Here is a 25,452-nt window from a genome sequence, read left to right on the forward strand (position 1 = left end):
TCTCGCTGGTCCCTCCTTCTGATCGAGAGTGAAAAAGAGGGAATGTTCTCTCCGTCAGTGCTACGACCCCTCAAGTTCTCTTGATTCCGTGACGTTTTCCGGGTGTTCACTCTCTTTTTTCATCATGTTGCCCGTAATGAACCGGTTCGGACGCATCGCGCTAGCCGTGGTTGCAGTCCTGTTTGTCTTCGTCCTGCTGCTGTCTTACCAGGCGCCCGACAGCTTCAGGGCCAGTCTACCGAGCACAGATTCGCTATGGTCGAAAGGAGGGAGCACCACCGAGGCCTCGGCGACACCAACACCTACACCCATTGAGGAAGAGGAAGAGGAGGAGGTCGACCCTAATAGGGACATTTCGTACGACTTGACCCGGCCGCCAACCGCCGGCTGCGAGGACCTTGTCAACGACCTTCAGCAGCGAATCATCCAGACCTACCAGAAGCGATTCAAGGGTATTCGCTACGCCAACATCTGGGGATACCTCGAGACCGAGAACAAGGGAGATGCCGCCATTTGGTCCGCCCAACAGATCCTGCTCAGCATCCTCGGCATTGAGACCATGGAAGCTTGCCGGTAAGACCCCGTGCTGTTCTGCCGTTCGATACACGGAGGAGAGGAGATACTGACAATTGGTGCTACAGCTTCATGCACCAGGGATGTGACATGGAGAAGTTCCGCAAGGGACTCGAGGAGCACCGCCCGCACTCGGCCATCATCATGGCTGGCGGCGGCAACTTTAACGATTACTACTGGGAGGACCAACCGTCGCGCATGAAGATGATCTCAACCTTTACCAACGTCTCCATCCGCGCCTTTCCCCAGAGCATCTTTATGAACAACCCCGAGCGGATCAACCTTACCCACGTCGCCTTCAAGAAGCACCACGACCTTCAGCTTGCGGCCCGTGACAAGCCCAGCTACGATTGGCTTCTCGACAACTTTGGCCAGACCGATGGCATCGACAACGATCTCATTCCGGATATCGCCTTTATGTGGGGGAACCGATCAGACTTCCGAGTCAACACGCCCAAGACGTGAGTTCCTTGCAGATCCCCGTGGTGGTGTTTTTTTCTGCTGCAGCCGCTAACTCTGTTTCCCAGCCACGACATCCTCATTCTTGCACGAAAGGACGCCGAGATCTCTGCGGGCGACTCAGCCATGATCCCCTTTGGTGAAGGCCGCATCGACCTAGGCGGCGCCGTGGGCAACGTTACGTACCGCAAGGTGGACTGGAAGTTCACCGAGACGCCCGACATTGACAACAAGGACAACCGAGAGCGCGGCAAGAACCAGCGAGCGTGGGCCAAGTCGATGGCCGGCTTCGACCTCCTCGGATCGGCTCGCTTCGTCATCACGGACCGTCTACACGGCCACATCCTGTCGACCGTCATCGGCGTGCCTCATGTGCTGATGGACAGCAAGCTGGGCAAGAACCTCAACTTCCACAACACGTGGACGCGCGACTGCAAATGCACGCGCATCACCAAGAGCATCCACTCGGCGTTTGATGTGGCGCGCATGTTTTTCGAGCAAGAGCTGAACCAACCAAGTTCATGATTTGACCTGAGAAGCTTGGTTCCATGTACCACCTTGTAATCTGACAAGCTGGTTCATCGGTTGTGTATAAAAAAAGAATTGCATGTTGGTCCCGAGCTGGCTGGGGTTATTTCTTGTTACAACTACAACCACCACATTTTCTGGATTGGGGGCATTCCAGCGGTCTTGGCAATGGGGAAATGGGGATCAAACCAAACGGAGTCAACTCATTGTTTTAATCGTTTACAGCCTCTAGATTCTCTCTCTCTTTTTTACCCTCCTTTTATTTTCTTTGTTCTTTCACGGTCAGGTAGAGACGAGCAGAAAGCATCGTCATAGACCAGCGTTGAGCTGTACAACAGAGACAGACAGACAGATAATGATAAAAAAGACGTTATTATCAATTCATTGTTCATTCACACCTTGTTGCTTCCCACCTGATCATGTTCTAGCACACAATGGGCAGGCGATAAAGAAATCCATCACCTCATTGTCTCTCGACATGGAAACAGAGACATGTGACGTCGAGACTCCAACAGTTGCGGATTGACCGCTTCCCCCCCCCCCCCCCCCGGTCCGGTTTCACTTTTGGCAAGATATGCGGGAACATCACCATCTCCTTTTCCGGACACGTTGTTGATCTTGGCTCCATCTCTAAACTCACCGAGCCCTGCCCCGTTGTTTTGCGACAGAAAGTGATCGTCGGCCGCTGCCACTACCGCCCCGGCGCCCCCCTGGCTGAAACAATGTCTCCATGAGCCCGCGACCAATGCCAGGGTGATGTCACGTGGAGAAAGGTGGTTAAAGGAGGTGGCTGCAAGGGCTTTTCCTTGGCTGAGAGATTGGAGGTGGAGGACTATTAATCCACTCTCGCCCAGCTGGACTGCAACGCAGCGATGCCTCTTTCCCATTCAATCGCGTCAAGTACATAGGCTTAAATATTGGCTTATTTCCAAATGTTTGATCTTTAGTTTCTAGCTCAGGGGGGGCGTGTCTAACGAATTGAATTGGTAGGTCGGAGATAGATTGACACCGCTAGACTTTTGTCAGCGATGGCTCATAGGTAGGAGTGAGAAAAACACTATCGCCGCCGCCCCCAGTATTGCATATGCCGGGGAAATCCGTGCCGAAGGTAGGAAGGTGGTTGCCTGCGCCGCGCCGCTCGCTGAAGAGAGTAAAAAATGGACTCGTTGGCTGTTGCTTCGGATCCCCTCCTATCAGAGGCGGGCACTGCCAGAGTCTGACAGTATGTAGTTAAGCGCTGACACTGCCCCCCTATCGGAAGTTTGGGTGGCACTCACTTTAACCCCTTTCCCCTCTGGCACTGTCTCAAGCAATTCCGCCAAAAACTTGGGTCTCTCGCCAAACTTACGCTGTCGGGGTCGTGATGCTCGACTGTTTTCTACATCATCGTCCACTCTTTTGAAACCATCACTTTCCATCACAGCAGCAGCAAAAATGTCTGCCGTCGCTCTTCCTCGGCGATTTTACTCGCTACTATGGCTTGCGATTCTGCTCGCCGTTGTCATCTTCTTCGTCAGCTTCAGAGATGATGCCTGGTCATCCATTCCCAGCCCGCCCAAGAGCTGGCGCATCCCCTTCACCACCGACGATGGTGTCCTCTCGTCGTGGAAGGGATCCGGCGATAAGGGCAGCGACAAGGGCAGCAGCAAGAGCACCTACAAGGGCCGAAAGCCCGATGAGCCGCTGCGCATCGCCCTCGTCGAGTCCTCGGGTACTCACGACGAGGTGGCCGCCGCCATGCTCCACGCGTTTGGTAACTACGAGAACTCGCAGCTCGACGCCTACTTTGCCAACCAGCGCTTCAACATGCGCGAGATCATGGACAACTTTACCCTCGCTGCCAATGTCACCATCAACAAGTTCGACAAGTTTGCGGGCGCCATGACCTCCGACCCCCGACCTCACATCCTCGTCTCGACCACTTGCGAGTTTGACCTGGACCGTGGCACCGACCCCGTCGTCGATCTGCTTAACCATGGCGAGACATTCCTCTTCTGCACCATTCACCACGCCGACCGCTGGGCCCAGGGCAAGTATGTCTCGACCGTCCGCGGCTGGGCCGAGCGCGGCCTCGTTGACTTTGTCGGCCTGAGCCAGCACACCCTCAACTTCCTCGTCAAGGAGACCGTCCCCAAGTGGCACTCGGTTGCCAACCTCACCACCCGGGTCATCCCCCCCGTGTACCCCGTCGCAGTCCCCGATACCAACCCCAACGATGCCATCTCTCTCGCCATGCAGGGCGACTACTCTTCTGGTCGTCGCGACTACAACGGCATCTTCAACCACCTGGGCTCCGTCATCCGCAAGGCCAACGAGACCACCGAGGAACACGAGCCTGAGGAGGTGGTGCTCCACGTGATAGGACACGGCACGCAGCCTGAAGTTCCCGAGCATGTTAAGAACAACATCTTCTTCGACTCTGGCCTGTCTTACCCCGACTTCTACGCTCTCCTTTCACGCTCCTTCTCCATCATTCCTGGCTTCGCCTCCGAGACCTACTACGACCGCAAGGCGTCGTCCACTATCCCCGCTTCCCTGATCGCCGGAGCGCCCATTGTCGCGAACGAGGAGCTCCTCAACGCCTACACTTATCTTCCCAAGGAGGTTACATGGGTCGCCCGACCTGGCGAGGGAGAGATGGACACGATCGAGCGTGTCATCGCTGACAAGGATGGCTTCATCAAGCGAAGGCAAAAGGTCCGGGACCTGAACAAGAAGCTGATGGCGGACAACCAGAAGAACTGCAACGAGTGGATGGAGCTGGGCGAGGCAAAGGTCAAGGCTTACGCCGAGGCCCAAAAGCAGGACAAGTGATAACTATTATCTACGAACCGACATTTAGCTATGAAGAGACCTATGAAGGGATTTCGTTTTGTACAATTATTACTGACTGGGCATTGTTAATCAATGATGGATGGGGTGTCTGGATGAGCGGATTAAGTTATGTTTTGATCGCATTTATCACACGTATGACCCGGAGCTTAATACACTTTTTTCTGTTGATATTTTTGGTGTCGTATCGCATGCAACGCCTCCTCCAATTATAGCGCTGATGTCTTGGGTGTGCGTGTGAGTGTGTGTCGGACTGACACAATGTCTCTCGGGCGACGGAGGAGGCGTCGAATGTCCACATTCCATTACGAGGCTGTTATCTTTGACTCTGTACAGTGCGGGGTGCGATGGCGCAATTGATGGGCGAGAGGCAGTGGAGACGAGGGGCTGGTGGAGTGAAGTGCCCAAGCGCCCATTCCAAGGTCTTGTCTTGGCGATCGATAAGAGAGGTAAACAAGGGCTTTCATCATATCGTCATTGGCATGTTGTGTTGGTTTGCGATCAAAACAAAGGGAGACATGGATGTTTGAAGGTATCGAACAAAGACGCTCAATTGTATGGTGAGATATCTACGTCTATAGTATAAGGAAATGTAAGCCGTGTCTTGTCATCCAAAACACCTGTCTCATGAAACCGCCCTACCGAACCAAACAAGAAATGAAAACGACATGTAGAAAATTCTTTGGTATCTTTAGTTTAGCTTTAGTTTTTGATTTCTTTGGCTTCCTTGCTGTCCATCCCTGTCTGCGCCTCCTCGTTGGGGAGAAGCTGGTAGCTCCCGGCCGCCGGCTTCTTGGACTGCTGGTATCGGTCGCGGGCCCATCCGTAGAGGGCGCTGCCGCTCAGGATGAGGGCCATGCTGCCGGCGCGGTCGGCGGTTAGGAGCTCGCCGAGGAGCATGACGGCGAGTGAGCTCTGAGCAACACCTCGGGCGGCGGTGACAATCATGTGGGTTGTCGGGCTGGTGACCTCGATCTGCATAAAGGTCGCGATGGTGAGGAGGAAGGCGGAGACACCGGTCAGGCAGGCTGAACCGAGGAACTGACGGCCAATGTCGGAGGTCTCGGCGGAGAAGAGGGAGCTCATGGTGGAGAGCTCACCAGAGAGAGGCAGCAGAGGGATGTAGAAGAGGACGGCCATGCAGTTGGACATCCAGACCATCTGCCACATGCCCTCCTGGCTCTTGCCGAGGAAGCGCTTGACGACGACGGATTCGACGGCGGTGGTGAAGCTGGAACCGACTCCGAGGAGGACACCCTTGCCCGAGGTGAGCATCTGGCTGTAGTCGGCCATCATACCGGTGCCGAAGCCGGCCATGACCATGGCGCAGCCGACCAGCGACAGCGGCGGGTAGTAGGGGCGGGGTCGGAGGACCAGGAGCGAGAGGAAGAGCGTGAACGGGAGGAGGAGACCACGAGCGATCTGGTAGACGGAGGCGTTGACCGAGGCGAGGCAGTAGGTCTTTGCGAGGATTCCAACGAGACGAGCGACCGTGAGGGGGAGGAGAGCCACCCAGGCCTATAGATGATGAGCAAGATGCGATTTACAATGGGAATGATTCATTTCATACCGAAGTAGGGCGATACAGCTTAACCCATCCTGTAAAGCTTCCAATGACTGTGAGGAGCAAGACCTGGATGGTGGTCTGGAGAGCGAGGAGGGTGACGGGGGCCTCAACACCGTTGAGGGCCGACTTGGAGAGGATGGTGCTCCAGATGGCACACGACGAGTGGAAAAGCACCACCAGGGCGATCTTTAGTCTGGACGGCGGACGAGACTCTACCTGAGGCTTCTGTTCGACGGCCATTATGTACTCGAGTTGGAGGGGTGAATTGAGGTTATAGCGAATGAAGCGGAGATTTTAGAGAGAGTGTGTGTGGCGGGTGATATTATGTCGTACAAGAATGAACGAGAGTTGCACCTATCAGTTGGAGGGGGTGGGTAGTATGAAAGGAAGAAAACGAAACAAAACTCGGAATAGAAAGGGAATAAAGAGTGGATGGTGAAGCGTTGAACCAGCTTTCCAGAAGTGTTTGCGTTGCGCGGCTGACTGCAATGCAAGCAAGAGAAAGAAACAGAGTTTTGGCCCTGGCGGTAGTCTAATCGGCAGCCGCGTAGTTTTGTTCAGACGTCACCCAACACTGGAGGGGACTCGGCTTGGCTTCGGGGGGGCGGGAAAAAGGGGGCGATGGGATACTACTCTAGGGAAAACCGCGTTATCCCATCCAGCATTAGACACAAGGAACCTGGCGCCACTGCACTACATACACACTCAGCTCAGGGAGAGGGCCTTGCAACTTGCAACTAAACGGGGGATGGCGGGAGTAGAAGAGGCGCTATATTAACGCCCCCCTGTTGTGGTTGAAATTCATCTGCAGGTGCGGCAGAAAAAAGATGGACAACCGAAAAAAGGAGGGTCTTTGGATTGGATGTGACCCAGCCTGCTTTGCTCTATGCACAAATAAGCAGTAAAATACCGACAGCGGCTGACGAACTAATTGTGGATAAGTTAGACCAAAGTGTCGGTTGGTTAAGATTGCGATCCGCCGGGGCTTCGCGTGCGGCTGCCAATCATGAGAGGGGCTCGAGGTGTGTGGTGTGAGGGCCAGGGCGGTTCGCTCTAAAATAATAGGGGATGATGATGTGGAGGGGGGAAGGGTCGTGGGGGATGGGATGGGTTTGTGCCAAGAGTCAGAGCGAAAAGGCTTGTTTGAAGGTCATGACGACGATTTTCTTGAACATCAGACGTCTTGTTTCGTTCATTTTGTCTCTGCCTCTCCCGTTCTTTTTTTCTTCTGCCACGCGGAATACCCGAGCTTTTGGGTATTCATATGACTCTCTAAGCCCCCCCCCCCCCCCCCCACATGGCTGAACACAGGGTGGAAGCCAACCGTGTGGATGGCCTGAATGTCTAAGACCATGGTGGATAAGAGGGAGACTTGCTATAAAAGGGCTATTGAAGACGAGACAATTCGAGGCTTTACGCCGTATGGGTTTCATCAGAACGTTAAACGACTTCTACAGCGAAAAGGGAGAAGAAAAATCACGTATAAAAAGTCGGCGTTCGATAGTCCCGGTCGCGAGCGAGTCCAGCTGGGTCAATAGTGTAAGCCACAGTCATGAGACTACTGTACGTTCGAGATCCAAATGGGAAATGCAGCTGAACAGTGAATCTGGGTCTGAAAATGCAACCAACCCCTCTCTCCGTTGATCCTCGGCTTCGTTTCGAGACTGTGATTCCCGTCTTGAGACGGTGGTTAATTAATTGGTGGAGTTTTGAATTAGAGTACAGTATCATGATTTTCAAGAGGAGCAGTTATAACCACGAGATGGATCCTTTCCTTGTCGATCGCCTGCTTCAACGTCTCAGACAATCTCCAAAGCCTGACGACGGCGCCGACATTCGATTCCCCAGGTTGAGTCCGGCATCTTGAAACCAGCGACCCCTTGTCTCATGTCGGCGCCTGGGAACAAGAGTGAAGTGGACCACAGCTCGGTTAAGTGAATATCCGATAAAGTAGGTGAACCCTTGACTTGTGTTGATCCATCAACTCCCTCCGGTAAAACCTCCGACAAAGAGAACAAGGTCAGGGCGCTGTACGCGCTTAGTTAAACTGGAGCAGCGCCGAGTCTTCCAAGGAGCTTTGCAACCCCACTGCCTTGATTTCGACATCTTGGCTGTTGCTTGGCTGGGCAGATCTATCCCGCGTTGGTTCTTCTCTGTAAGCATTCTATAAATGTCAGGGTCACGTCACCCTGCGTCTTTACCGGATGTACGGTGTTGTCACGGCATTTGTACGCGCGTTAATGTTTGATACGAAGTCTTGGGAGGTCACAATCGGAACCAACAGCATAAAGGTGGGTTGGATATGTTGCATGGTTGTCTGGGCCTAAACTCCGTAAGCTTCTTACAAAGGAATCATCATCCTGCATCGAGTCATGATTGCGAACCGTTGAATGGATTCGATCCCAGCACGGGCGATCCATGTTCCAAAACCGCCGAAGTTGTCGGGATTCATACCCTTGTACCCTGGCCTGAAGTCGCCTGCTACAAAACTCCATACAATCATGAACTAATAATCACCAACCACGATATATATCTCGAGCCACCGTCAGCGGCCGAGCTCGGCAGTCGCCTCACCTGAGCTCCCCTTCCTCGCTATGCCTGCCACTGCTCCTCACACCAGTCCCACAACCTGCTACAATATCCCAGCCCGCCGTCCTCCTCGGTCAACATGGCGTGAACAATGTCTCTGCGTGGGCACTCGGCGTCCGGCCGGATCCGCCCCCACGGGATGATGTAGGCTCCGTTGTCGCCGGGAGTGATGTCGGGGGACAGTCCGGCGTAGAGCTCCGTGTATGCCCCGAACTTGGAAGGGTGGAGCAGGAACCGGTTGAGGAGGAACATGGTCGCGGCTGGGGTGCCCTCGTAAGAACCGCCCTTGACGTTGCCTGGGTTCTGGGCGACGCTGATGATGCCCTCGCTGCCGTGTCTACGGGCCAGCTCACGGCTGAGCATCCAGCTGCCGACTTTGGAGACGGCGTAGTTGAGCACACGGTCTGGTGTGCCTGTTGAAAGGGTATCAAAGTTGATGCCATTGGGCGGTGATCCTTGGTCCGCAACGATACTAGACGTCCAGACAACCCTCGCAGTCCCAGACGCCGCGGCACGGAGTTGCGGTAAAAGGAGGGTGGTGAAGAGCAGAGTGGCCACGCAATGCATGCCCACCATGGCCTCAAGACCTTGGGCCGTCTTGGCTCCTGGCGAGACACGGTACCCGCCCGTTCCGGCGTTGTTCCAGAGGACGTCAAGCTTGGCCTCTTGGCTGGCAAACTTGGCTGCCGAGACCCGGACGGAGTGGAGGTCATTGAGGTCCAGGTGAAGGAAATTGAGCACTCCGGGGTTGGCAGGGGCTGGTTCGCTACTTGTAATTTGCTTTGCTTGTTCCTATAGCATTCATTGCGCGTTCCTATAGGACGTGTGAGCTTAAGCGTGATAAGGCTGTATATAAAGCTCACCTCCGATCGGGAGGTCATGTAGATCGTTGCCCCTGTGGTGTAGAGGATCTTGCATAACTCGAACCCAACACCCGAGTTTCCACCTGTAACAATAAACACTTTTCCGCGTTGTGAGGGAACATTGTCTTCGGTGAGCGGCGGTGCTGGGGGAAAGAGTTGCGTGTACAATGCGCGGAATGTCATTATCGCCTAGGCACTGGTGTGTATAAGAGGTTACCGCGAGAGTCAATTAGCAAACTGGCGTATTGTTTATTATTGACTGAATAGTTGAAGTGACCACCGCTCCTTGATTCAATGGACTGTTTCGGCTTTTATAGACAACTAGGTGATGTGAATGTCCCGCGTCGTGTTTGAGGCCGAAGCTGACAACTGGGCGGAACTCCGCCAGGCTATGTGAAAGTATTTCCGCCTAGATTCCTGCAGCCTTGCAAGGAGCGCAATAAGCGTGTATTCCATACATACCTAGCACAACCCAAAGTCGGGATAATAGTGTTTGAGTCGGCGAGTTGTTTGTCCATGACGGTGGGTATCTACCCGAGACCGACTCAGAAAAGATCCCATGTCGCCCATGATCCATCCATATCTGCTAACGCTTCCCAATCCATCAGTGAGGTATCGTCGAGTATAGAAATATCTCCAGGAGGTTGAACTTGTCCAAAGTCTGTCATGTCTGCTGCGGGAGTCCAGAGTGGAGGATTGTTGGATGTTCCATGTAACCCAATACCGTGTTGATGCATCAACGGATTGCCAGGGTCTGGGGGAGATATATGCAATGAAGATTGGAAACTCGATGCGCTGACTGTGATAGGATCATGTGAATGAATAATCACAGCTGCCTCGGCATTGAAACTCGTGGGATCGCCGGCCCGGTTGCCTGGCTGTGCCTCAGCCTCTTGACGCCCCAATTCCCTTTCTCGGTGTGATTGCGCCCCTGCAGATACGCTCATCAGCGACTGCCACATTGGTCCTGATTTCGTGCTCTCCGGGGTGGAAGTGATAAGTTCTTGAGTGGCTTGCCAGGTTTCTTCCAAAGAAGGTGTCCATGGTTGGCGGCATGCTTGACGAAGAAATACCCCCATTGCATGCCACGGAACCTGACCCTGGAGCTGCCAGCGCCACTTGGACCAAGAAGGGTTTGACTTGAGGGCGTGAACTGATTTGACGGTGTTCATGGCTGACTCCAGGGACGTATCGATTGAGTGCTGTGAGTTGGGTTGTCGACGGACGAGGAGCTCGACTTTGGAGAAGAAGAGTGTTGTCATGGCCTTGATGAAACCATCCCAAGGCCTGTCTAGCTGGAGGTGGCGGAGATATTTGGTCTTAATCTTTGTCTTGGTCAGATTCAGAAGCTCAATGTGTGATTCTGGGCTCTTGGTTGTGTCGTCGCGTAACGACTGTGTCAGTCGCCATAGCTCGCAGCGGATGAGACATAGTGTCGTGGCTGTCGGTTTCTCATGGGATACTGGCAAGTGAGATGGCGCCCCGTCGAGCAGGTCGATATCGTCTAAGTTTGAGGGTATACTTGTGTCAAAAGACGACGACGTGATGGACAGTTCAGGAGCCTCGGCCCTTCGACTCTGGGAATCCACGAAGCAGATCTGCCACCACAGGCGCCGCCTAGTTTCCATTTCTAGTTGACTCCTCGTGTGTCTAGCATCGTCGCGGTGAAGTCCAGCTGATTTTGCAAGCCTAAGGACTAGGCCCATCATTGGCCATACCTTTTCCTTGGATCCAAGGTGAGGAAGCAGGGAGAGGTAAATGACGAGTGCTTGGAGGACAATTATGTCTTTGGTGACGAGGAAATCTGCACGTGCGAGTGCCTGCTCAGTTCCAAATTGATACCGCTGTATGAGCTGGGACTTTGGTGTGTTGAAGTTGAACGACACTGCTTCTTCGTCCATGGATGTAGTTGCCGCGAGTGAGATTGCGAATAGCAACGCCTCCATGTTGGCGCCATAGGAACTGAAGTTGCCTCTTAATTCACGGACGACCTTCTCGACAGTCGGGACATGGAGGACCTTTATGAAAGGGTCCACGTTCTCAACGTATGCTTGCCAGATGAACAACATCTGAGAAGGCATGGGGTTGAGGCCATCGAGAGCCTTGGCGAAGTCGGCGTTGCCAAAGACGAAGCCCAGATGGCTGAGAGGAGATGGTCCGCTATCAAGACCAGGCTCTGGCATAATTGAGTCGTTAGATGACCCGGAGTACTCGGCAACATCATGCACTGCTTGTAGGATGTTGTCCACCTGAGGTTTGTCAGTTGCTGTCGAGGTGATTTGAGAAAATGGTTTACCTCGCCACAGAAGACGGACCAGAAGCGATTTCCAACGTGGAGGCCGCCGTCTTTGTCGACAACTAGACGACCGAACTCTTCGTCATATTCACTGCCAGCTTGTTGGCCAGTGGATGAGGCTGTCAATGAGGGCTCGGTCACAGAAGGATCCTCAGATTCCACCGGCGTTGGACCTGTCTCTGAGCTTGAGATGCTGACTGCACCAGAAGGTCCTGGAGCTGTCGAAGCCCTGGGATCCTGAGAACCATCCTCAACCTGTGCTGCAAGCTCGGTCACAACGGACTCCAGGCGTCTAAGACGACTGAGAAGCTCCGATTGCTTCTGTGCCGGAGACTTGTAGGCACCTGGATTCTGGTTGCGTCGAGGGATGCGACCGGTCACTGGAAAGTGACACTCGATGTTATTCTTGACGCAGTTTGAGCATGGATCTCGTCTATCGCAGCGGACTTTGCGACGACGACAGATGACGCAGCTCCATATCTTGAGATCTGCGTCTGAGGCCGAAGGTTGTTTGTCTGAAGATGACATTGATCGGTCATCGGCGCTTACAAGCTCCGGCTGGGTTCTGAAGCGAAAACAGAGGTTCTGGGATAAACAGGGCGGGAATGGGATTGAAGGGGTAAGCCTGCCCGGAAACGAAATCCGTGATTATGAAGCACTTTCTTGTGAGTAGAGAGAATGGAATGTGGCATCGAGGGAGAGGAGAGAGCCATCGGTCGTCGCTCTCGGACACGGCGTTCGGTCTTGATCCCTGCGACCGGTGGTCTTACCTGCACTAACAGGAGCTACTTGGCTTACGATGAATTTTGCGGGGATTTGGGGCTATTTTTTGTATAGTGTGATAACCATCACCGAACCTCTTGTCCGATGGTGAGTCTGGTATAAATGCTTCATCTCGACTGTCCACTGGCCACACGCAGTTGGTGACTGTATGTTTATTCTATCTATTATTCAATAATCATTCCATCTCAGCCAACTCGAAGCAACCAGATATGGCCAAGACGGTCGTCATTCTCGGAGCTGGCTGGGCTGGTCTCCCCTTGGCCCACAAGCTCCTCAAGTACACGGTTCCCAAAGTCTCTGGCCTCAAGGTGATACTCGTATCTCCAAACAGTCACTTTTTCTGGAACGTTGCGGCTACACGTGGGATCATCCCAGACGCCATCCCGGACGACCAACTTTTCCTCCCCATCAAGCCTGCTTTTGAGCAATACCCCTCCGAGAGCTTCGAGTTTGTTCTTGGCAAAGCAGACAAGATCAACCCTGCGGCGAATTCTGTGCAGGTTTCTTCGGAAGAAGGCATTCGACGCGATATTGTCTATGATCAACTGGTCATTGCAACTGGGTCTCGATTAGCCAGCAACTTGCCACTCAAGCCCATCGGAAGCCACAAAGATACCCTCTCGGCATGGAAAGACCTGAAGAAGAGAGTTGGCGAGTCCATCTCGATTGTCATTGCAGGCGCTGGAGCTACTGGTATCGAGGTTGCAGGAGAGCTGGCAGCGAGATACGGACAGTCCAAGAATATCACTCTCGTGATAAGTGGTGACCAACCCTTGGAAGGGGCCCTTTCTTCGGTTCGAGCGTCAGTGGATAAGGACCTCAAGAGTCTTGGCGTGAAGCTCATATACAGAACCCGAGTGACTGAGACAAACGACGGCCAAGATGGCAAACAAACGGATCTCACGCTGTCGAATGGAAGCACCCTCACGGCGGACTTGTATCTACCCCTTTACGGTATCAAACTCAACACTGGGTTTCTGCCTCACGAGTTCTTGGACCCGGACGGGAATTTGAAGCTGGACGACAAGATGCGAGTCGCTGGCACGAAAAATATCTGGGGTATTGGGGATATTGGCAACATCGATCCGAAGCAGCTCACGATTACCGACAACCAAATCATTCACATGGCGGCAGCGCTGGACGCGACCTTGACCGGACAAGGCTCCATGAAGTCTTACGAGCCGGCGAATAAGGCCATGATATTTATCTCTCTCGGAAAGAAACACGCCACGGGTCAGATCGGGAACTGGAAGCTTTTCTCATTCATGGTGTCGTTTGTCAAGGGGAGGAAGCTTTTTGTTGATACAGCCGAGGGATACGTTGGAGGCAAGCACTTGAGGCATGCTTCGATGTAAACTAATCTTTGTTTTCTTTGTGACTTACAGCACATTCTCTTTGTGGTCGATTCTTGGATTAATACTTGGTGGAATAATTGAGATGAATGTCTTTGTAATGTACTTGACCACCTAATTATAGGCGTGATCTTGCTCCAACATCTGACGCTTCCCCGTGTCCGTTTCTCGCTGCCTCATTCAACCTCTTCCACATATTTTTTCTCAGCTCGTGACCTTCCAGAAAAGCACGGAACCACTCCCTCTTGAACTTGGGCAGCTTCCTCCCAACACCTTCGGCTCCTTCACCCGCCAACTCCCTAATCTTTTCGAAATAGTCCTCAAAGTCGGGAAAGATGAGGGCAAACTTGGCACCATCCCCTCGTTGCTTGATCCTCTCTTCTTCCCAACGCTGCCTCTCCTCGGCATCTGGTAAAGTGCCGCGGCCGGCTAGCAACCTGGCGGCGTAGACGGCTTGCCATTCAAAGACCTTGAATGTCAATCCTGCTTGCACTGCTCCGACGAAGAGCAATGTTGGATCATCATGCCACACGATGTGTTGATACAAGCCTGGGACTCGGTTGTTTCGAACTGGTACGGCAGGTAAGAAAGGCAGAGTCCAGCTGTAGCCGGTCCCAAAGATAATGTGATCAACATCTTGGATCGAGCTTCCGTCTGCTAAGTGGACGACCCGGCCTTGAACACGTGTGACCGAGGGATGGTTTTGGATATGAGGGTGGCTGAAAGCTTCGCCTCCAAAGTAGCCATTGAATGTATGCCCGACTGTGATGGCGTGGACAGGTTGTTGAGCCACGTCGGCCAAGTCAAAAGCAATATCAGCAGCAGATACTGATGCTCCTACAACGACGACTCGCTTCGATAGGTTAGTTGAAGGATCTGGCATCGTTCGAAAGGGGACGCTTACCTTGCCCTTGTAGAGATCTTTGCCACGGAAGTGTTTGCTGTGAATCACGCTTCCCGGGCGTGACTTTTCGAGCTCATCGAGACCCTCGATGGCTGGGATATATGGGACAGAGTAGTGTCCGCTGGCAACGACGACGGCATCAAACCACTCGACCCACCAATAGTCACGTTCGTTGCCCTCTCTTCGTAAGGTCACCTTCCACTCAGACCCAATCTTTTCGACACGCTCGACAGTCGTGTTGTATGAGACAAGGTCTTCATATCCCCTCCGTTCAACTAGAGCTTTGATGTAACGCCTCACAACATCCCAGTGGCGGAACGGTGTCTCAGGACCGTATATCCCGACAGAACGCTCACTGGTCTCAGCTGGGATGGGTTCTTGACTGAATTGCATGGGCAGGTGGTCAATGTTGGTTTCTAGGTAGGGGTAGACCGAGGACTCTGTGAAGCGAGGCTGGCTCGACTTGGGAGTATAGCTTGGTAGATGCTCTGGGACTTGCAGAGGAGTATCGGCCGTCCTGTCAGCCAGACTTTTAAAGTCTGAGACTGTTGAAGGACGACCAGAGTCTCCAATCCTGGATATCGTGTGAGTATCATTGGAAGCGGGATAGAGGACAGTTACTTACCAACATCCTCCTGGACCTTCACGTCTTTCAAAGACTCGAATGAGATCAAAGGCCTTTTCTTGTGCCAATGCATCTATTGTGATGGCACCAGCAGGACCAGCCCCGATGACGGCCACGCGCTTCACTGCCATTGTGACGTGATGCTAAATCGATGATGAACGAATCTGAATACGGAACGAAGACCGCAGTGTATGGCTACTTAAATGTCATTGGCAGTTTAAGAAGTACACCGAGGCGCACCCGAAGGACCGACGAACTCACCCCGGCCCAAGTCTCCGGATACGCTAATGTGTGGGCGTGGTTCGAGTCGTTTCACGTCAAGCGTTGTGAATGGGTTATCTGCAAGCACGTCATTGCTAGCGCCTTAGGTCTTTGGAATCAATTGCAGCGCGATCCACACCTTATTACTTGTTCTGGAAGTCTGTTATTCGCTTCCCGGGTTCCATGATCTGAGGAGACATGGCCGAGGTCTTGGAGAGTGCCTGGGCAAGATTCAAACCAGCTTTCTTGTCCTTTCATGCCCCCGACGATCTCGGGATTGGCCAATGACCGAGTTTGGCTGATACAAGGGGGGTTCGGACATTGCAACCCTCCCCAGTTCTAGACGGATTGATGGCATCTCAAGTGCGGATTGTGTGATTCTTGGCGTGGTGGAGCTAGAAATGTCCCGACATGGTGGTATTAGAGACGACCTCCGAGACTCAAAATCGACGACACGTCTATCTCTGAATCTTGATGTTTTCTTTTTTGATATGATATACCTGGTTGTGGGTTGAAATCATATCACAAAGATCCGACGAGATGACGGCCTCTGTCCTTACCCCTTCGGCCGCGAATAACCACAACGTCAACGAAACGAGACATGAAAAGACATTTCAAGATGGGACTGGCGATGAATCAACAATTGACCCATCTCGTTCAGTTTCACAGTCCGAGATAGAATGGGATCCCGTTGTGGAGGCCAAGGCGAGGAGAAAGTGGGTGTTTCCCAGCAGACAAATCGAGAAATACTAACTTGGGTACAGAGTGGACTCCTCGGTTCTACTCCTCCTAGTTCTAGGTCTTCTCGTCTTTCAACTGGATCGTATGAACCTTGCGAGTGCCCTCACCGGAGGCTTCGCCGCGGATATCAAGGTCAAACAAGACACTATCAACCTGGGAAATCAACTCATGTTTATGGGGATCGTCATCTTGGAAATCCCTTGCAATATGGCACTTCAACGGGTAAGCCCCTAATACCCATACATTGTAAGCACTTTATTCTGACACAAAGCCCAAAAGCTCGGCCCACGCAAGTGGATTTCAGCCCAGGTCTTCATCTTTGGTCTGGTGGCTACCATGCAGGTCTTTGTTAAGAACCGAGCTGGATTCTTGGTTGCGCGTCTGATGCTAGGTCTGGCCGAGGCTGGGTACATTCCTGGTGCTGTTTATACCTTGTCGACGTGGTATACCAAGCGTGAGCTTGCTAAGAGAGTATCGGTGCTCTTCTTTGGAATGTTTGGTGGCAACGCCATTAGTCCGATTTTGGCTTCTGGTATTCTGAAACTGGACAATGCTCGTGGCATCCGGGGATGGCAGTGGCTCTTCTTACGTGTGTTGCCTCTATTATTCCTCTATACTGACAATGCTAACTGCATAACAGTCGAAGGTCTCTTCACAGTGGTTGTCTCTTTCATATTGCTCGGCTTTCTTCCTGGAAGTCCTGATGTCCCTCGACCATTGGTTGGCCCTGGTCTCGTGCGGTTCTCTCAAGCGGAACAAGAGACACTTCAGCGGAGACTCGAGAGGGATGACAGGATAGGTAAACGTCCGGGGGTTCAGGGACTGGCTATCGATTGGAAGCTGGTCTGGAAGACGGTGACGCATTATCGTCGTTGGCCGCATTATGTGTCAACCTTTGCTGTGTTTTCAACCTGGTCGCCCTTGACCACTTACACACCGTCGATCATCATGTAAGTGCTTCGCTTCAACAACTGTTACACCCCTTTGTGATACATATTGCGAGTCGAATGCAAGCTAATAAGTCATAAGGGCTCTTGGGTTCGACCGCATCGCCGCAAACGCCCTCGCTGCCGTCGGCGCCTCCCTGGCCCTCCCAGTTGTCTTCGGTTTTGCCTACCTAAGCGACCGAACGAACCGTCGCGGCGGAGCCGTCGTCGGGGCTCACATCTGCTACCTCATCACGTTGATCGTAGCCCGACAGGCTCATCCTCATGTCGGTAAGTGGTCGAGGTGGGGGCTATGGACGGCCGTCAACAGCTTTGCTGTTGGATATCACCCCGTACATAACTCTTGGGTTCAACTAAACTGTCGTGAGGCGGGTGAGAGAAGTATTGCTATTGCGTAGGTGTCCCTTGTTGCCGGATGAATACGGAGTTGAAAGCTGATGAAATGTCCAGGATGTGGGTAATGTCAGCAATTAGCGGGCTGATGGTTGGCACACAATATTTCCAGGCGAGCGACACTCCATTGTAAGGAACCCTTCTCAATTGTAGGGGTAAGCTGACAAGATGATTTAGCTACCAAACTGGCCTCCGAACAATGATAATTATGGTGTCTCTGGGTATAGTGTTTGCGTCGATCCAGATAGTGGTGTATGTGGTTCACAACAAGCGAGTTGCACAGGGAAAACATCAGGGGGGCAAAGAGCCACCGATGATATACACGCCTTGATCCGATGGAAATGGTTAAGTGGAGGGTCTCTTGACATGACAACGACAACCAATCGGGTCTGTAGGGATAGATATACGAGGTAGCTGGAAGCAAAGCGGTTGGCTGAGAATATACAAGAGGTTAAACGTGACCTGTCAAGCGGGAGAATTCATGGTTAAACAAGCCGTGTGGCTTGCGCCTCTTTTGTCGCGGAGCAATTCTGCCCCCGATATTTCTGGGGCTCAAGTGGAGGCCATTCCCAAGGTCGTCTAGGCGTTGCGGGTAGAACCGGATGCCAATGCTCAGGTGAGCCATGACATCTCAAAGGATCCTCCTTCAATGAGTCAAAGGATTCCAAATAAATAGATGAATTTCTTGTTTCACTTATCATAGTTGTAAATATCACATTCTGTTCAACTCTCAACATCAACATGGCATTGCGAACCCTTTCGGGAAAGATACTGGCGACGTCCTTGGTTGCTGCGGTGACCGTGGGCGGAACATACGGCTTCATGGTGCAAAGACGAGTGAAATTAGTCGATCGAGGGCAAATCACACGTTTCGAGACGATACCCGAGTCCTTTGAGAAGTCGAAGTCGGTCAGCGAGATTGTCAATGCTGGAAACCATGCTCGCGTGTCCGACTCGCGCTTCATCGCCCTTGACATCCCCTCTCAGCACCATGATGTGTCTGACGAGGCTTTGCTGGCAAAGTTTGTCAAGGGATACTTTGGAGGAGCCGTTATAGGGCCTGAGAGGAGGACGCTTCAGACCCTCGGTCGTAACCTCGTCCATTTCACAAGTGAGTATTATTTCTGGGTTAGTTGACCAGAGCTAACTCTTAATAGAAGCTGCACCTGTGGCGAGGACCGACGTTTGGTCATTAAAGGACCTCTCTGATACGAAGCTTCCCTTAATCAACACCGTTCTATTCGGCGTTTTTCAAACTCTAGACTCGCATTTGGCCACGCAACAACTCAAGGATGGAGCGGACCGCACTGAAAGCTACATCGACTTTGGCTTTGGCAGCGACAAGTTTTGGTTCGGTGGCGTTCACAGGTTCGCAGTCGTGAGATCGAGGGAAGAGGAGGGGAAGGAAATGGTGCAGGTTCACTGTCATTCCATGTCCTGCAATCCGTCTGTGAACAAGCCCCTGAGGCCGTGGTGGATGTTTGAGTTTCACAAGGCGTATGCGGATTTGCTGTTCAGGGATGGTGTTTCTGAGATTAAGAGATGGATGGGATCAGTGTGATTTATGCTGTGTATAAAAGGAGGACTCTTGTTGTGGTGTAAGACTAAGTGTAAAGTATGTCATGAGCAAGCAAAGTCAAAGTCAGAGTTTGGCCGAGGGAACAACTGTCCATATCCCACAAACTTTGGTTTTTTTCAGGAATAAATACAGCGGCTTTCCTCTCAATGGCTTGTGCAATATTACATCTCTATCCCTTCCTTTCCCCTCCTACCCTTCCCCCATGAACACGGTGAGAGAAATCAGAAATTATGCCGGGCTTACCTGATCTACTGCGTCTCTGGGGGTTTAACGCAAGGTCCCCAGAGAACGCAGCACCTGCGCCGACACGTTGAACGCTGGAAATCCGCAAGACGGCTGAGATCCGAAGGAGACCTCCACTTTATCCATGAAGAAGAAAAGAAGAGAAGGGGACGAATAGGGCGCCTAGATGAGAGCCCCTCTACGGAAAGCTGGCCAAGCATTGGGCCCCTGACCCCCAGACGTGCGCACGAGAGTTGCATGAGAATAAAGGAAGAATGAGGGCGATAATATCTCCCGGCAAGGTAAGCAACTCCTTTAAGAGGCAAGGCCCATGTGTAAACCTCCTCGATCCCTGACAATTTGCAGGAGATTGTAAACCCGTGAGGGGAGCCTTTCTGGGTCTTTTGGTCCGGACAAGGACACGAAGAGGCAGGCACAGAGCTCGAGCCGAGAATGAAGACGTTGCCGCAATCGAGGCGGGAGGATTTGAAGAAGGCGCAGCGAAGAGGATTCCGTCCGAGGTTTAAGTCGAGGATTGGTGGACGCGATATCGCATCAAGATGAGAGGACTCGAAGAAGGAGCAATGACCTAGGGGATCAGATCCGGGGCGAGACCAGAGACGGCACAAGGTTGGACGGGCATGGCTGGACGGGGTGGCGAGTTTGGATGATGCCGTGGCAGAGCAATTGAACATCTTGTGCTGGCCTCCCGAAACAATTGCCCTTTAAACTTTGCGGCGAGTTCTGGCATGGTCTCAATCAAGTCAGAAGTTGGCTATAATGGTGAAGCCTATTTCCATGAATAGAACTATGCCAAAACCCAGTCTATCTAAATCTATTTGGATGATAGTTCAAGTTGTCCAAGGACTCCGACAGGAAACAACAGTGCTCGGCCTGTTCATACAAGGGTGCATTGGGAATCAATAAATTGACAACTGCCTGAACTCAACATATTTAAGAATCAGGGAGACCTGCCAAGTTTTAACGGAACGACTGAATTAGTTGGTATCAAAACTATCTGCCTAAAGTTGAAATCGCAACATGAACCTTGACATCACAAAACGAGACCCCATGACTCGCTTTCACGCAGCAGCCGAAACTGGCACTGGTCCTTGAGGAAGCTGGCTTCCTGCAATGTTGCATTGCCGGAACAGACGAACCTCATCCTCTGCAAACGCTCCGACCACCGAGTGGATCAATCCTCGGTTGTGGAAGAGCACAAAGTCTCCCTGCTCCCAGTCGTGAGGATACACCAGCTTGGGAGCGATGCCAGGTCGCTGAAGCTGGTGCACGCGCTCGCGAACCTCGCTGAGGTCATCGATGACTGTGCCATCGGCGAGGTGAAGCTTGCGGACGGCTGAAGGGTGGATCTGAAGTGCAAGCTGCCCTGTCACGGGGTTACGCCACAACATGGGGAGGATCTGGATCTTTTCCTCTTCAACAGGTGGAAGATCCTCGACAGGGACTTCCTTTCCTTCCGAGACCAAGCCCAGACCGTCGGAGCGAGACTTGGCACTGCTCATCCAGACGTATGGATGGGGAGCGTACTCGACCTTGGTGGTGCGGACAAACTCTTGATCTTCGGGTGAGAGTCTGTCGTACATGGCGTAACCTGACACAAAGGCAGTGGTACCGAGAGGAACAGTCAGCTCCTCATCGGAGCCGTCATCATACACCAGGGTCTGCTTACGTCCGCCAGGAACACGGACGGCCAGGAGAGACGTCACCACAGGAGGGGCGAGTCCATACAAGGCGGCGTCAATGTGCCACCTGTAGAAGCGAGTAAAGTCAAGGTCCTTCTCTGGCGGGATGACGGTCGCGTGAAAGGTCTTGTGATGGGGATGTCGCAGCTGGATGTTCTTCAGACCCTCGTAGTCCTCGACGAAGCCATTGCCAATGACCTGGACCTGGGGCTGATGCGGGACCGTCTTGAGGTCTGGGTGAAGGATGGATCGCTTGGCGTCCAACGTCTTGCCGTGACCATAAGAGCCCGTAGCTTCGGGGTCGAATCTCTGAGTGATCTCATACTGAGCCTTGGGAGAGACGTGGCTCTGGTTCTTGAAGACAAGGACCTGGTGGGTGAACAAGGCCTCACGGATGACGTCAAAGTCGGCATCTGCACCATGTTAGTGCCTGTCTTTGTTGTTCTGAGAGTTGATGCCTTACCATAGGAGGTTACCGATTTCACGGGTATTCTCCCACTATTTTTGTGGTTTCAATTGATGACGAAGTTGGAGTCTTTTTCATGTCTTACCAGTGATGTTCTCAATGTCAACATTTGAGACAGTGGCACCAAAGTCAATGGCTGACCCGGCGGGAGCTGCGATAGGGGTGACGACAACTTGTGAAGCCATTGCGAGAGTGTTAATTGAGAGGTCTTTGAAGTAATTTGCAGGTTTGAGTGCTGTTCTTGAGGTAAAGTTGAGATTGCTGGGGGACGTCAGCGCTTTTTATGTCAGAGCCGGAGTCATCAGCCACACGGAGCTGAGCCCGTTATCTGAGATTATCTCCAGCGGGCCGCGGCGATCGCCTATCTCGGCCCATCCCAGCCAATGATGCTCTTGAGTTTGTGCGTGGGCGGAAGCTGAGGAATGTGAAGAGTATCAATGTTCCACGGGCGATTCCTTTGCCGGCGTGCGCCGTTGTTGAATGGAGCTCCGATGTCGTACATGCTTGTCTTGGAGGTACAGATACGTCATCTGACGGGCAACGTTGAGCTTCTTTTGACCTCTGTGGAATCTGTTTACGAGGGACACGTCGTCAAAGGCTTTTAAGAATGACTGTTTTTGTTTGTTTGTGCTACTACTTAACCGCCCAGCTCCCCTTTGTTGTACCAACCCCGATCCGTTCATCCCTCTAGCAGCTCTTCGGCAAAGCCTTCTCAGTCGTCGCCTTCTTGGCCAGAGCAACCTCTGCCTTGCGACGGCGAACAAGACCATTGAGCTTCTTGCCTCCTGCGTAAACCCACTTTGGAAGCTCTTGAGAAATCACCGTGTTGGGAGCTTCGCCCTTGTTGAGGCGCTTGATGAGGGTGGACGTCTGGGCGGCACCGCATCCGTTGTTGAAGGACCAGCTGACCAGGGCGCCGTACTGGTTCTTGTTGAGCTTGACGTTGCTCTTGACCATGGCTGTGATGCACTTTTCGAATTTCTGGTGAGGTGACCAGTTAGATGTGCTTCTTGAGTACGATGGTATGGGTTCAAGGTTGGTGACTCACCGCCATGTCATCCGCGAGAAGCTTCTTGCCGTTGGCCTGAGAGAGGGGAATGGAATACTTGACGTCGGTGCACTTGGAGTTTGAGCAGAGGTGACCATAGCCTACGGTAGGGTAGCCAGCCGCATCCTTGTCTATTACTTGTCAGCATAGGTTTGAGTGATAAGTTAGGCAGCACATACAGATGTTGGCTCGGAAACCTTCAAAGCTAGCAATCAAGTTCACAGTGGCTTGATTAGACTTGGGTGCGCCACAGCTGCCACCACTGCCGGGACACTTCTTTGTGACAAAGCCGCTGGAGCCAGTCTTGACATAGTAGTCCGAGACATAGCATCCCTCGGAAACCTTGTCCCAGATGTTGTTACCCTTGACGTTGGTTCCCGTTGTCTGACACGTGATCTTGACATTGGTGCCCTTCTTGAACGTCTTTTTGATGGCGTAGCTGGTTCCAGGACCGCTACGGCATCTGACGTCGTCGCCGGTGATGGGGAAGGCGCTTGCAAGAGACGCGGCGAGGGCAGAGATGGTAAAAAGAGACAGCTTCATTGTGAATGATGTGAAGAGTTGAGATGAAGTTGATGCTGGTGTATATCTTGCTGAATATCTTTCTCGATTAAAGGCAAGGACTAGCCCATTTTATATTCCAGAAACTCGACTCCAGAGCAGGGTTGATTCAGACGATCAAAAAGAATCCTCCAATATCCTTCTAGCATTAATCACTCTGTAGCCGCCGTGCTTCACCAATCCGAAAAAAATGCCTCTTTTTTTCGCATTAGAGTAACGCGAGAGTGACACAGCCAATGTCCCCCTTCTCATTTACAAATAAGACGGGATAACCCTTGCGCCGATCCATAAAGTGCAAGCCGGGAGTTGATCCTGGGGAAGTCTAGGCCTTTGTTTCAAGGAGGAAGGTCGCGTTGAACCAAGCGTCGGAGATGTGCCTCGATTCTGACAGCTGAAATGCAAGGCTCCTTTGTTTGAAACAAATATAGCGGCCCAGGGCGGCGTGGTCGAATCAGAAGATGGCCTGGACCGTTCCATAGACATTAAGACTAGATGATTCGACAAGGATCTGGCATCTTGTTATTCGTTTAAAGTTTCAAATATCGGACTTGACAAGTTGTTGGCGAATGGGAGGCAGATGACTTGCCCATTTGTGAGTAGCTCGGAGGAAGGTAATGCGGGAAAATTGCCTAAAGCTGTTGTGTACTTTAAGTAAGATGAAATTCAGGCATGGGCTTATTAGCCCGAGTGACCACCGGTCAAGAATGTTGAGTTCTATAGAGGTGGTTGTCGGGGTCCACCCACTGTCCCCTCTGAGCTGTCATGATCCTACCTCGAAGCTACGCTTCTTCGGCCTTGTACGAGATAGATTTTGGTAATTCTGTGGGGATTTTTTGCTGTTGGCTTGATTCACGGCTTGCTTAACCAGAACGTTGTAAAAATATTTTCTAGAAAAGTCAAGCCCCCCTTGTCATGAGTCTGCCGGCCTTTGAGTTTTACATGTGACTCTCTAACCAGTCGAACAAGAGCTTGATAGTCTCTTCGGGCCTCTCTTCGTTCAGAAGTTCGTGATATCCCCCTTCCACAGGGTGAAAAGTCTTGTCCGTCGATGCAATATCCCGTACCAGGCGTTCACTTAGCCTAAATTGGGCGTGTGAATCGCTGGTGCCGTGGATGACAAGCGTTGGCTCAGTCCATTCGCCACACCTTGCCCATAGTCTTCTTACCACTCGCAGAGCGCTGGATGCGACCAGGAACGAGATTTGGCCTTTGTACTTGGATTCATCTTCGGCAGCCAGCCGTGCTTGTTCAGGGTCACTGCGCAAGTCGTCTGCAGAAGCCTTTGGTGTGGGGATTTGCGTAGTGGGTATAAAGTAAGCCAGAAGATGAACCAGATACTCGACAGGCAACGGCAGACCCTCTGTCAGAGCCGGGCTCGAGAGGATAACTCCGTTTGTGTGATATGGAGAGTTCTCTGCCACACTCGCAGCGGTGATGAGGCCCCCAAGAGAGTGTCCGAAGAGAAAAACAGGCAATCCTCGCGAATCAGCCCGGCTTCGCATCTCGAGGTGATCCTTTACCGCCATTTCCACGTCGACGATGCTGCGATCCCCTGGAGATGTGCCATGGCCCCAGAGATCGAGTGCCCAGACCTCGAATCTCCCCGCGTTCAGTTTCAGTATGAGCTGGGAATGGGAGACGATGTAGCGCTCAGCATATTCTCCAAACCCATGTTGTAGGATCAGTATCGCCCGAGAGGAGTCACACTGCCATATGTGTGCCGAAGCCCCCGATGCCAGGACAAATTGGTGATGATGCTGAGTTGAGGAAGATTCGGATGCTTCGGGATCCATCTGTGCCAATGCTGGTAGATTCTCGATGGTTTCTGATCAAGTTTGATGTGCAAGATGTTGAAGGGTAACTTGGTGGACCCGTCATTTTTCCTCATTACATGGTCTGTTGTCAGGAGGAACGACTAACAGGGATGGGCCATCTTGAACTCCCCCAGGTAGTAAGAAATGGAAAACAGCCTTACACGAAATTCAGACAATTATCGACTTGCACCGTGGGCGGTTCAGTCTTGGCACATACGCGCCGGCCATTTCAGGTCACCCGTTGGGGGCGAGTGGCTTAGTTTCAAGTGCAGCGAGGATCTCTAGGCAGCGCAATCAGGCTGAGCGATGAAGTTATTTGACTGGCCGAAATTCATCAAGCAGAAGA

General features: G+C 52.4%; 12 protein-coding genes across 12 annotated transcripts; 5 read left to right on the forward strand and 7 right to left on the reverse strand.

Moving 5' to 3' along the window:
* Positions 1-136: 136 nt before the first annotated feature.
* Positions 137-1,557, forward strand: MRS44_008964 (uncharacterized protein; the record flags this gene model as incomplete). The annotated part of the gene is made up of 3 exons (XM_046272121.2): positions 137-573; positions 642-1,034; positions 1,101-1,557. The coding sequence occupies 3 exons, from the start codon at positions 137-139 to the stop codon at positions 1,555-1,557; spliced, it is 1,287 nt and encodes a 428-aa protein (XP_046132426.2).
* Positions 1,558-2,994: 1,437 nt separating this feature from the next.
* MRS44_008965 (uncharacterized protein) lies at positions 2,995-4,374 on the forward strand (the record flags this gene model as incomplete). Its single annotated transcript, XM_065621129.1, has 1 exon — positions 2,995-4,374. The coding sequence occupies one exon, from the start codon at positions 2,995-2,997 to the stop codon at positions 4,372-4,374; it is 1,380 nt and encodes a 459-aa protein (XP_065477201.1).
* Positions 4,375-5,094: 720 nt separating this feature from the next.
* Positions 5,095-6,199, reverse strand: MRS44_008966 (uncharacterized protein; the record flags this gene model as incomplete). The annotated part of the gene is made up of 2 exons (XM_046269755.2): positions 5,095-5,910; positions 5,963-6,199. 2 exons carry the CDS (start codon positions 6,197-6,199, stop codon positions 5,095-5,097), a joined length of 1,053 nt encoding a protein of 350 aa, XP_046132428.1.
* A 2,352-nt stretch (positions 6,200-8,551) lies between these two features.
* On the reverse strand, positions 8,552-9,594 carry MRS44_008967 (uncharacterized protein; the record flags this gene model as incomplete). The annotated part of the gene is made up of 2 exons (XM_065621130.1): positions 8,552-9,340; positions 9,412-9,594. The coding sequence occupies 2 exons, from the start codon at positions 9,592-9,594 to the stop codon at positions 8,552-8,554; spliced, it is 972 nt and encodes a 323-aa protein (XP_065477202.1).
* A 362-nt stretch (positions 9,595-9,956) lies between these two features.
* Positions 9,957-12,235, reverse strand: MRS44_008968 (uncharacterized protein; the record flags this gene model as incomplete). Its single annotated transcript, XM_065621131.1, has 2 exons — positions 9,957-11,660; positions 11,708-12,235. The coding sequence occupies 2 exons, from the start codon at positions 12,233-12,235 to the stop codon at positions 9,957-9,959; spliced, it is 2,232 nt and encodes a 743-aa protein (XP_065477203.1).
* Positions 12,236-12,699: 464 nt separating this feature from the next.
* On the forward strand, positions 12,700-13,845 carry MRS44_008969 (uncharacterized protein; the record flags this gene model as incomplete). Its single annotated transcript, XM_046280084.2, has 1 exon — positions 12,700-13,845. One exon carries the CDS (start codon positions 12,700-12,702, stop codon positions 13,843-13,845), a length of 1,146 nt encoding a protein of 381 aa, XP_046132431.2.
* A 115-nt stretch (positions 13,846-13,960) lies between these two features.
* MRS44_008970 (uncharacterized protein) lies at positions 13,961-15,502 on the reverse strand (the record flags this gene model as incomplete). The annotated part of the gene is made up of 2 exons (XM_065621132.1): positions 13,961-15,320; positions 15,372-15,502. The coding sequence occupies 2 exons, from the start codon at positions 15,500-15,502 to the stop codon at positions 13,961-13,963; spliced, it is 1,491 nt and encodes a 496-aa protein (XP_065477204.1).
* Positions 15,503-16,172: 670 nt separating this feature from the next.
* MRS44_008971 (uncharacterized protein) lies at positions 16,173-17,718 on the forward strand (the record flags this gene model as incomplete). The annotated part of the gene is made up of 5 exons (XM_046280085.2): positions 16,173-16,348; positions 16,397-16,595; positions 16,653-16,962; positions 17,014-17,323; positions 17,403-17,718. The coding sequence occupies 5 exons, from the start codon at positions 16,173-16,175 to the stop codon at positions 17,716-17,718; spliced, it is 1,311 nt and encodes a 436-aa protein (XP_046132433.2).
* Positions 17,719-18,454: 736 nt separating this feature from the next.
* Positions 18,455-19,274, forward strand: MRS44_008972 (uncharacterized protein; the record flags this gene model as incomplete). The annotated part of the gene is made up of 2 exons (XM_046279505.2): positions 18,455-18,824; positions 18,871-19,274. The coding sequence occupies 2 exons, from the start codon at positions 18,455-18,457 to the stop codon at positions 19,272-19,274; spliced, it is 774 nt and encodes a 257-aa protein (XP_046132434.2).
* Positions 19,275-20,596: 1,322 nt separating this feature from the next.
* Positions 20,597-21,868, reverse strand: MRS44_008973 (uncharacterized protein; the record flags this gene model as incomplete). The annotated part of the gene is made up of 2 exons (XM_046279506.2): positions 20,597-21,630; positions 21,769-21,868. The coding sequence occupies 2 exons, from the start codon at positions 21,866-21,868 to the stop codon at positions 20,597-20,599; spliced, it is 1,134 nt and encodes a 377-aa protein (XP_046132435.2).
* Positions 21,869-22,370: 502 nt separating this feature from the next.
* MRS44_008974 (uncharacterized protein) lies at positions 22,371-23,274 on the reverse strand (the record flags this gene model as incomplete). The annotated part of the gene is made up of 3 exons (XM_046283667.2): positions 22,371-22,664; positions 22,732-22,862; positions 22,911-23,274. 3 exons carry the CDS (start codon positions 23,272-23,274, stop codon positions 22,371-22,373), a joined length of 789 nt encoding a protein of 262 aa, XP_046132436.1.
* Positions 23,275-24,227: 953 nt separating this feature from the next.
* On the reverse strand, positions 24,228-25,085 carry MRS44_008975 (uncharacterized protein; the record flags this gene model as incomplete). Its single annotated transcript, XM_046276379.2, has 1 exon — positions 24,228-25,085. One exon carries the CDS (start codon positions 25,083-25,085, stop codon positions 24,228-24,230), a length of 858 nt encoding a protein of 285 aa, XP_046132437.1.
* Between the last annotated feature and the right edge of the window lie 367 nt (positions 25,086-25,452).

The sequence above is a fragment of the Fusarium solani genome (assembly GCF_023522795.1).
Source record: "Fusarium solani strain SB1 chromosome Unknown bctg00000005, whole genome shotgun sequence".
NCBI classification, from domain to species: domain Eukaryota; kingdom Fungi; phylum Ascomycota; class Sordariomycetes; order Hypocreales; family Nectriaceae; genus Fusarium; species Fusarium solani.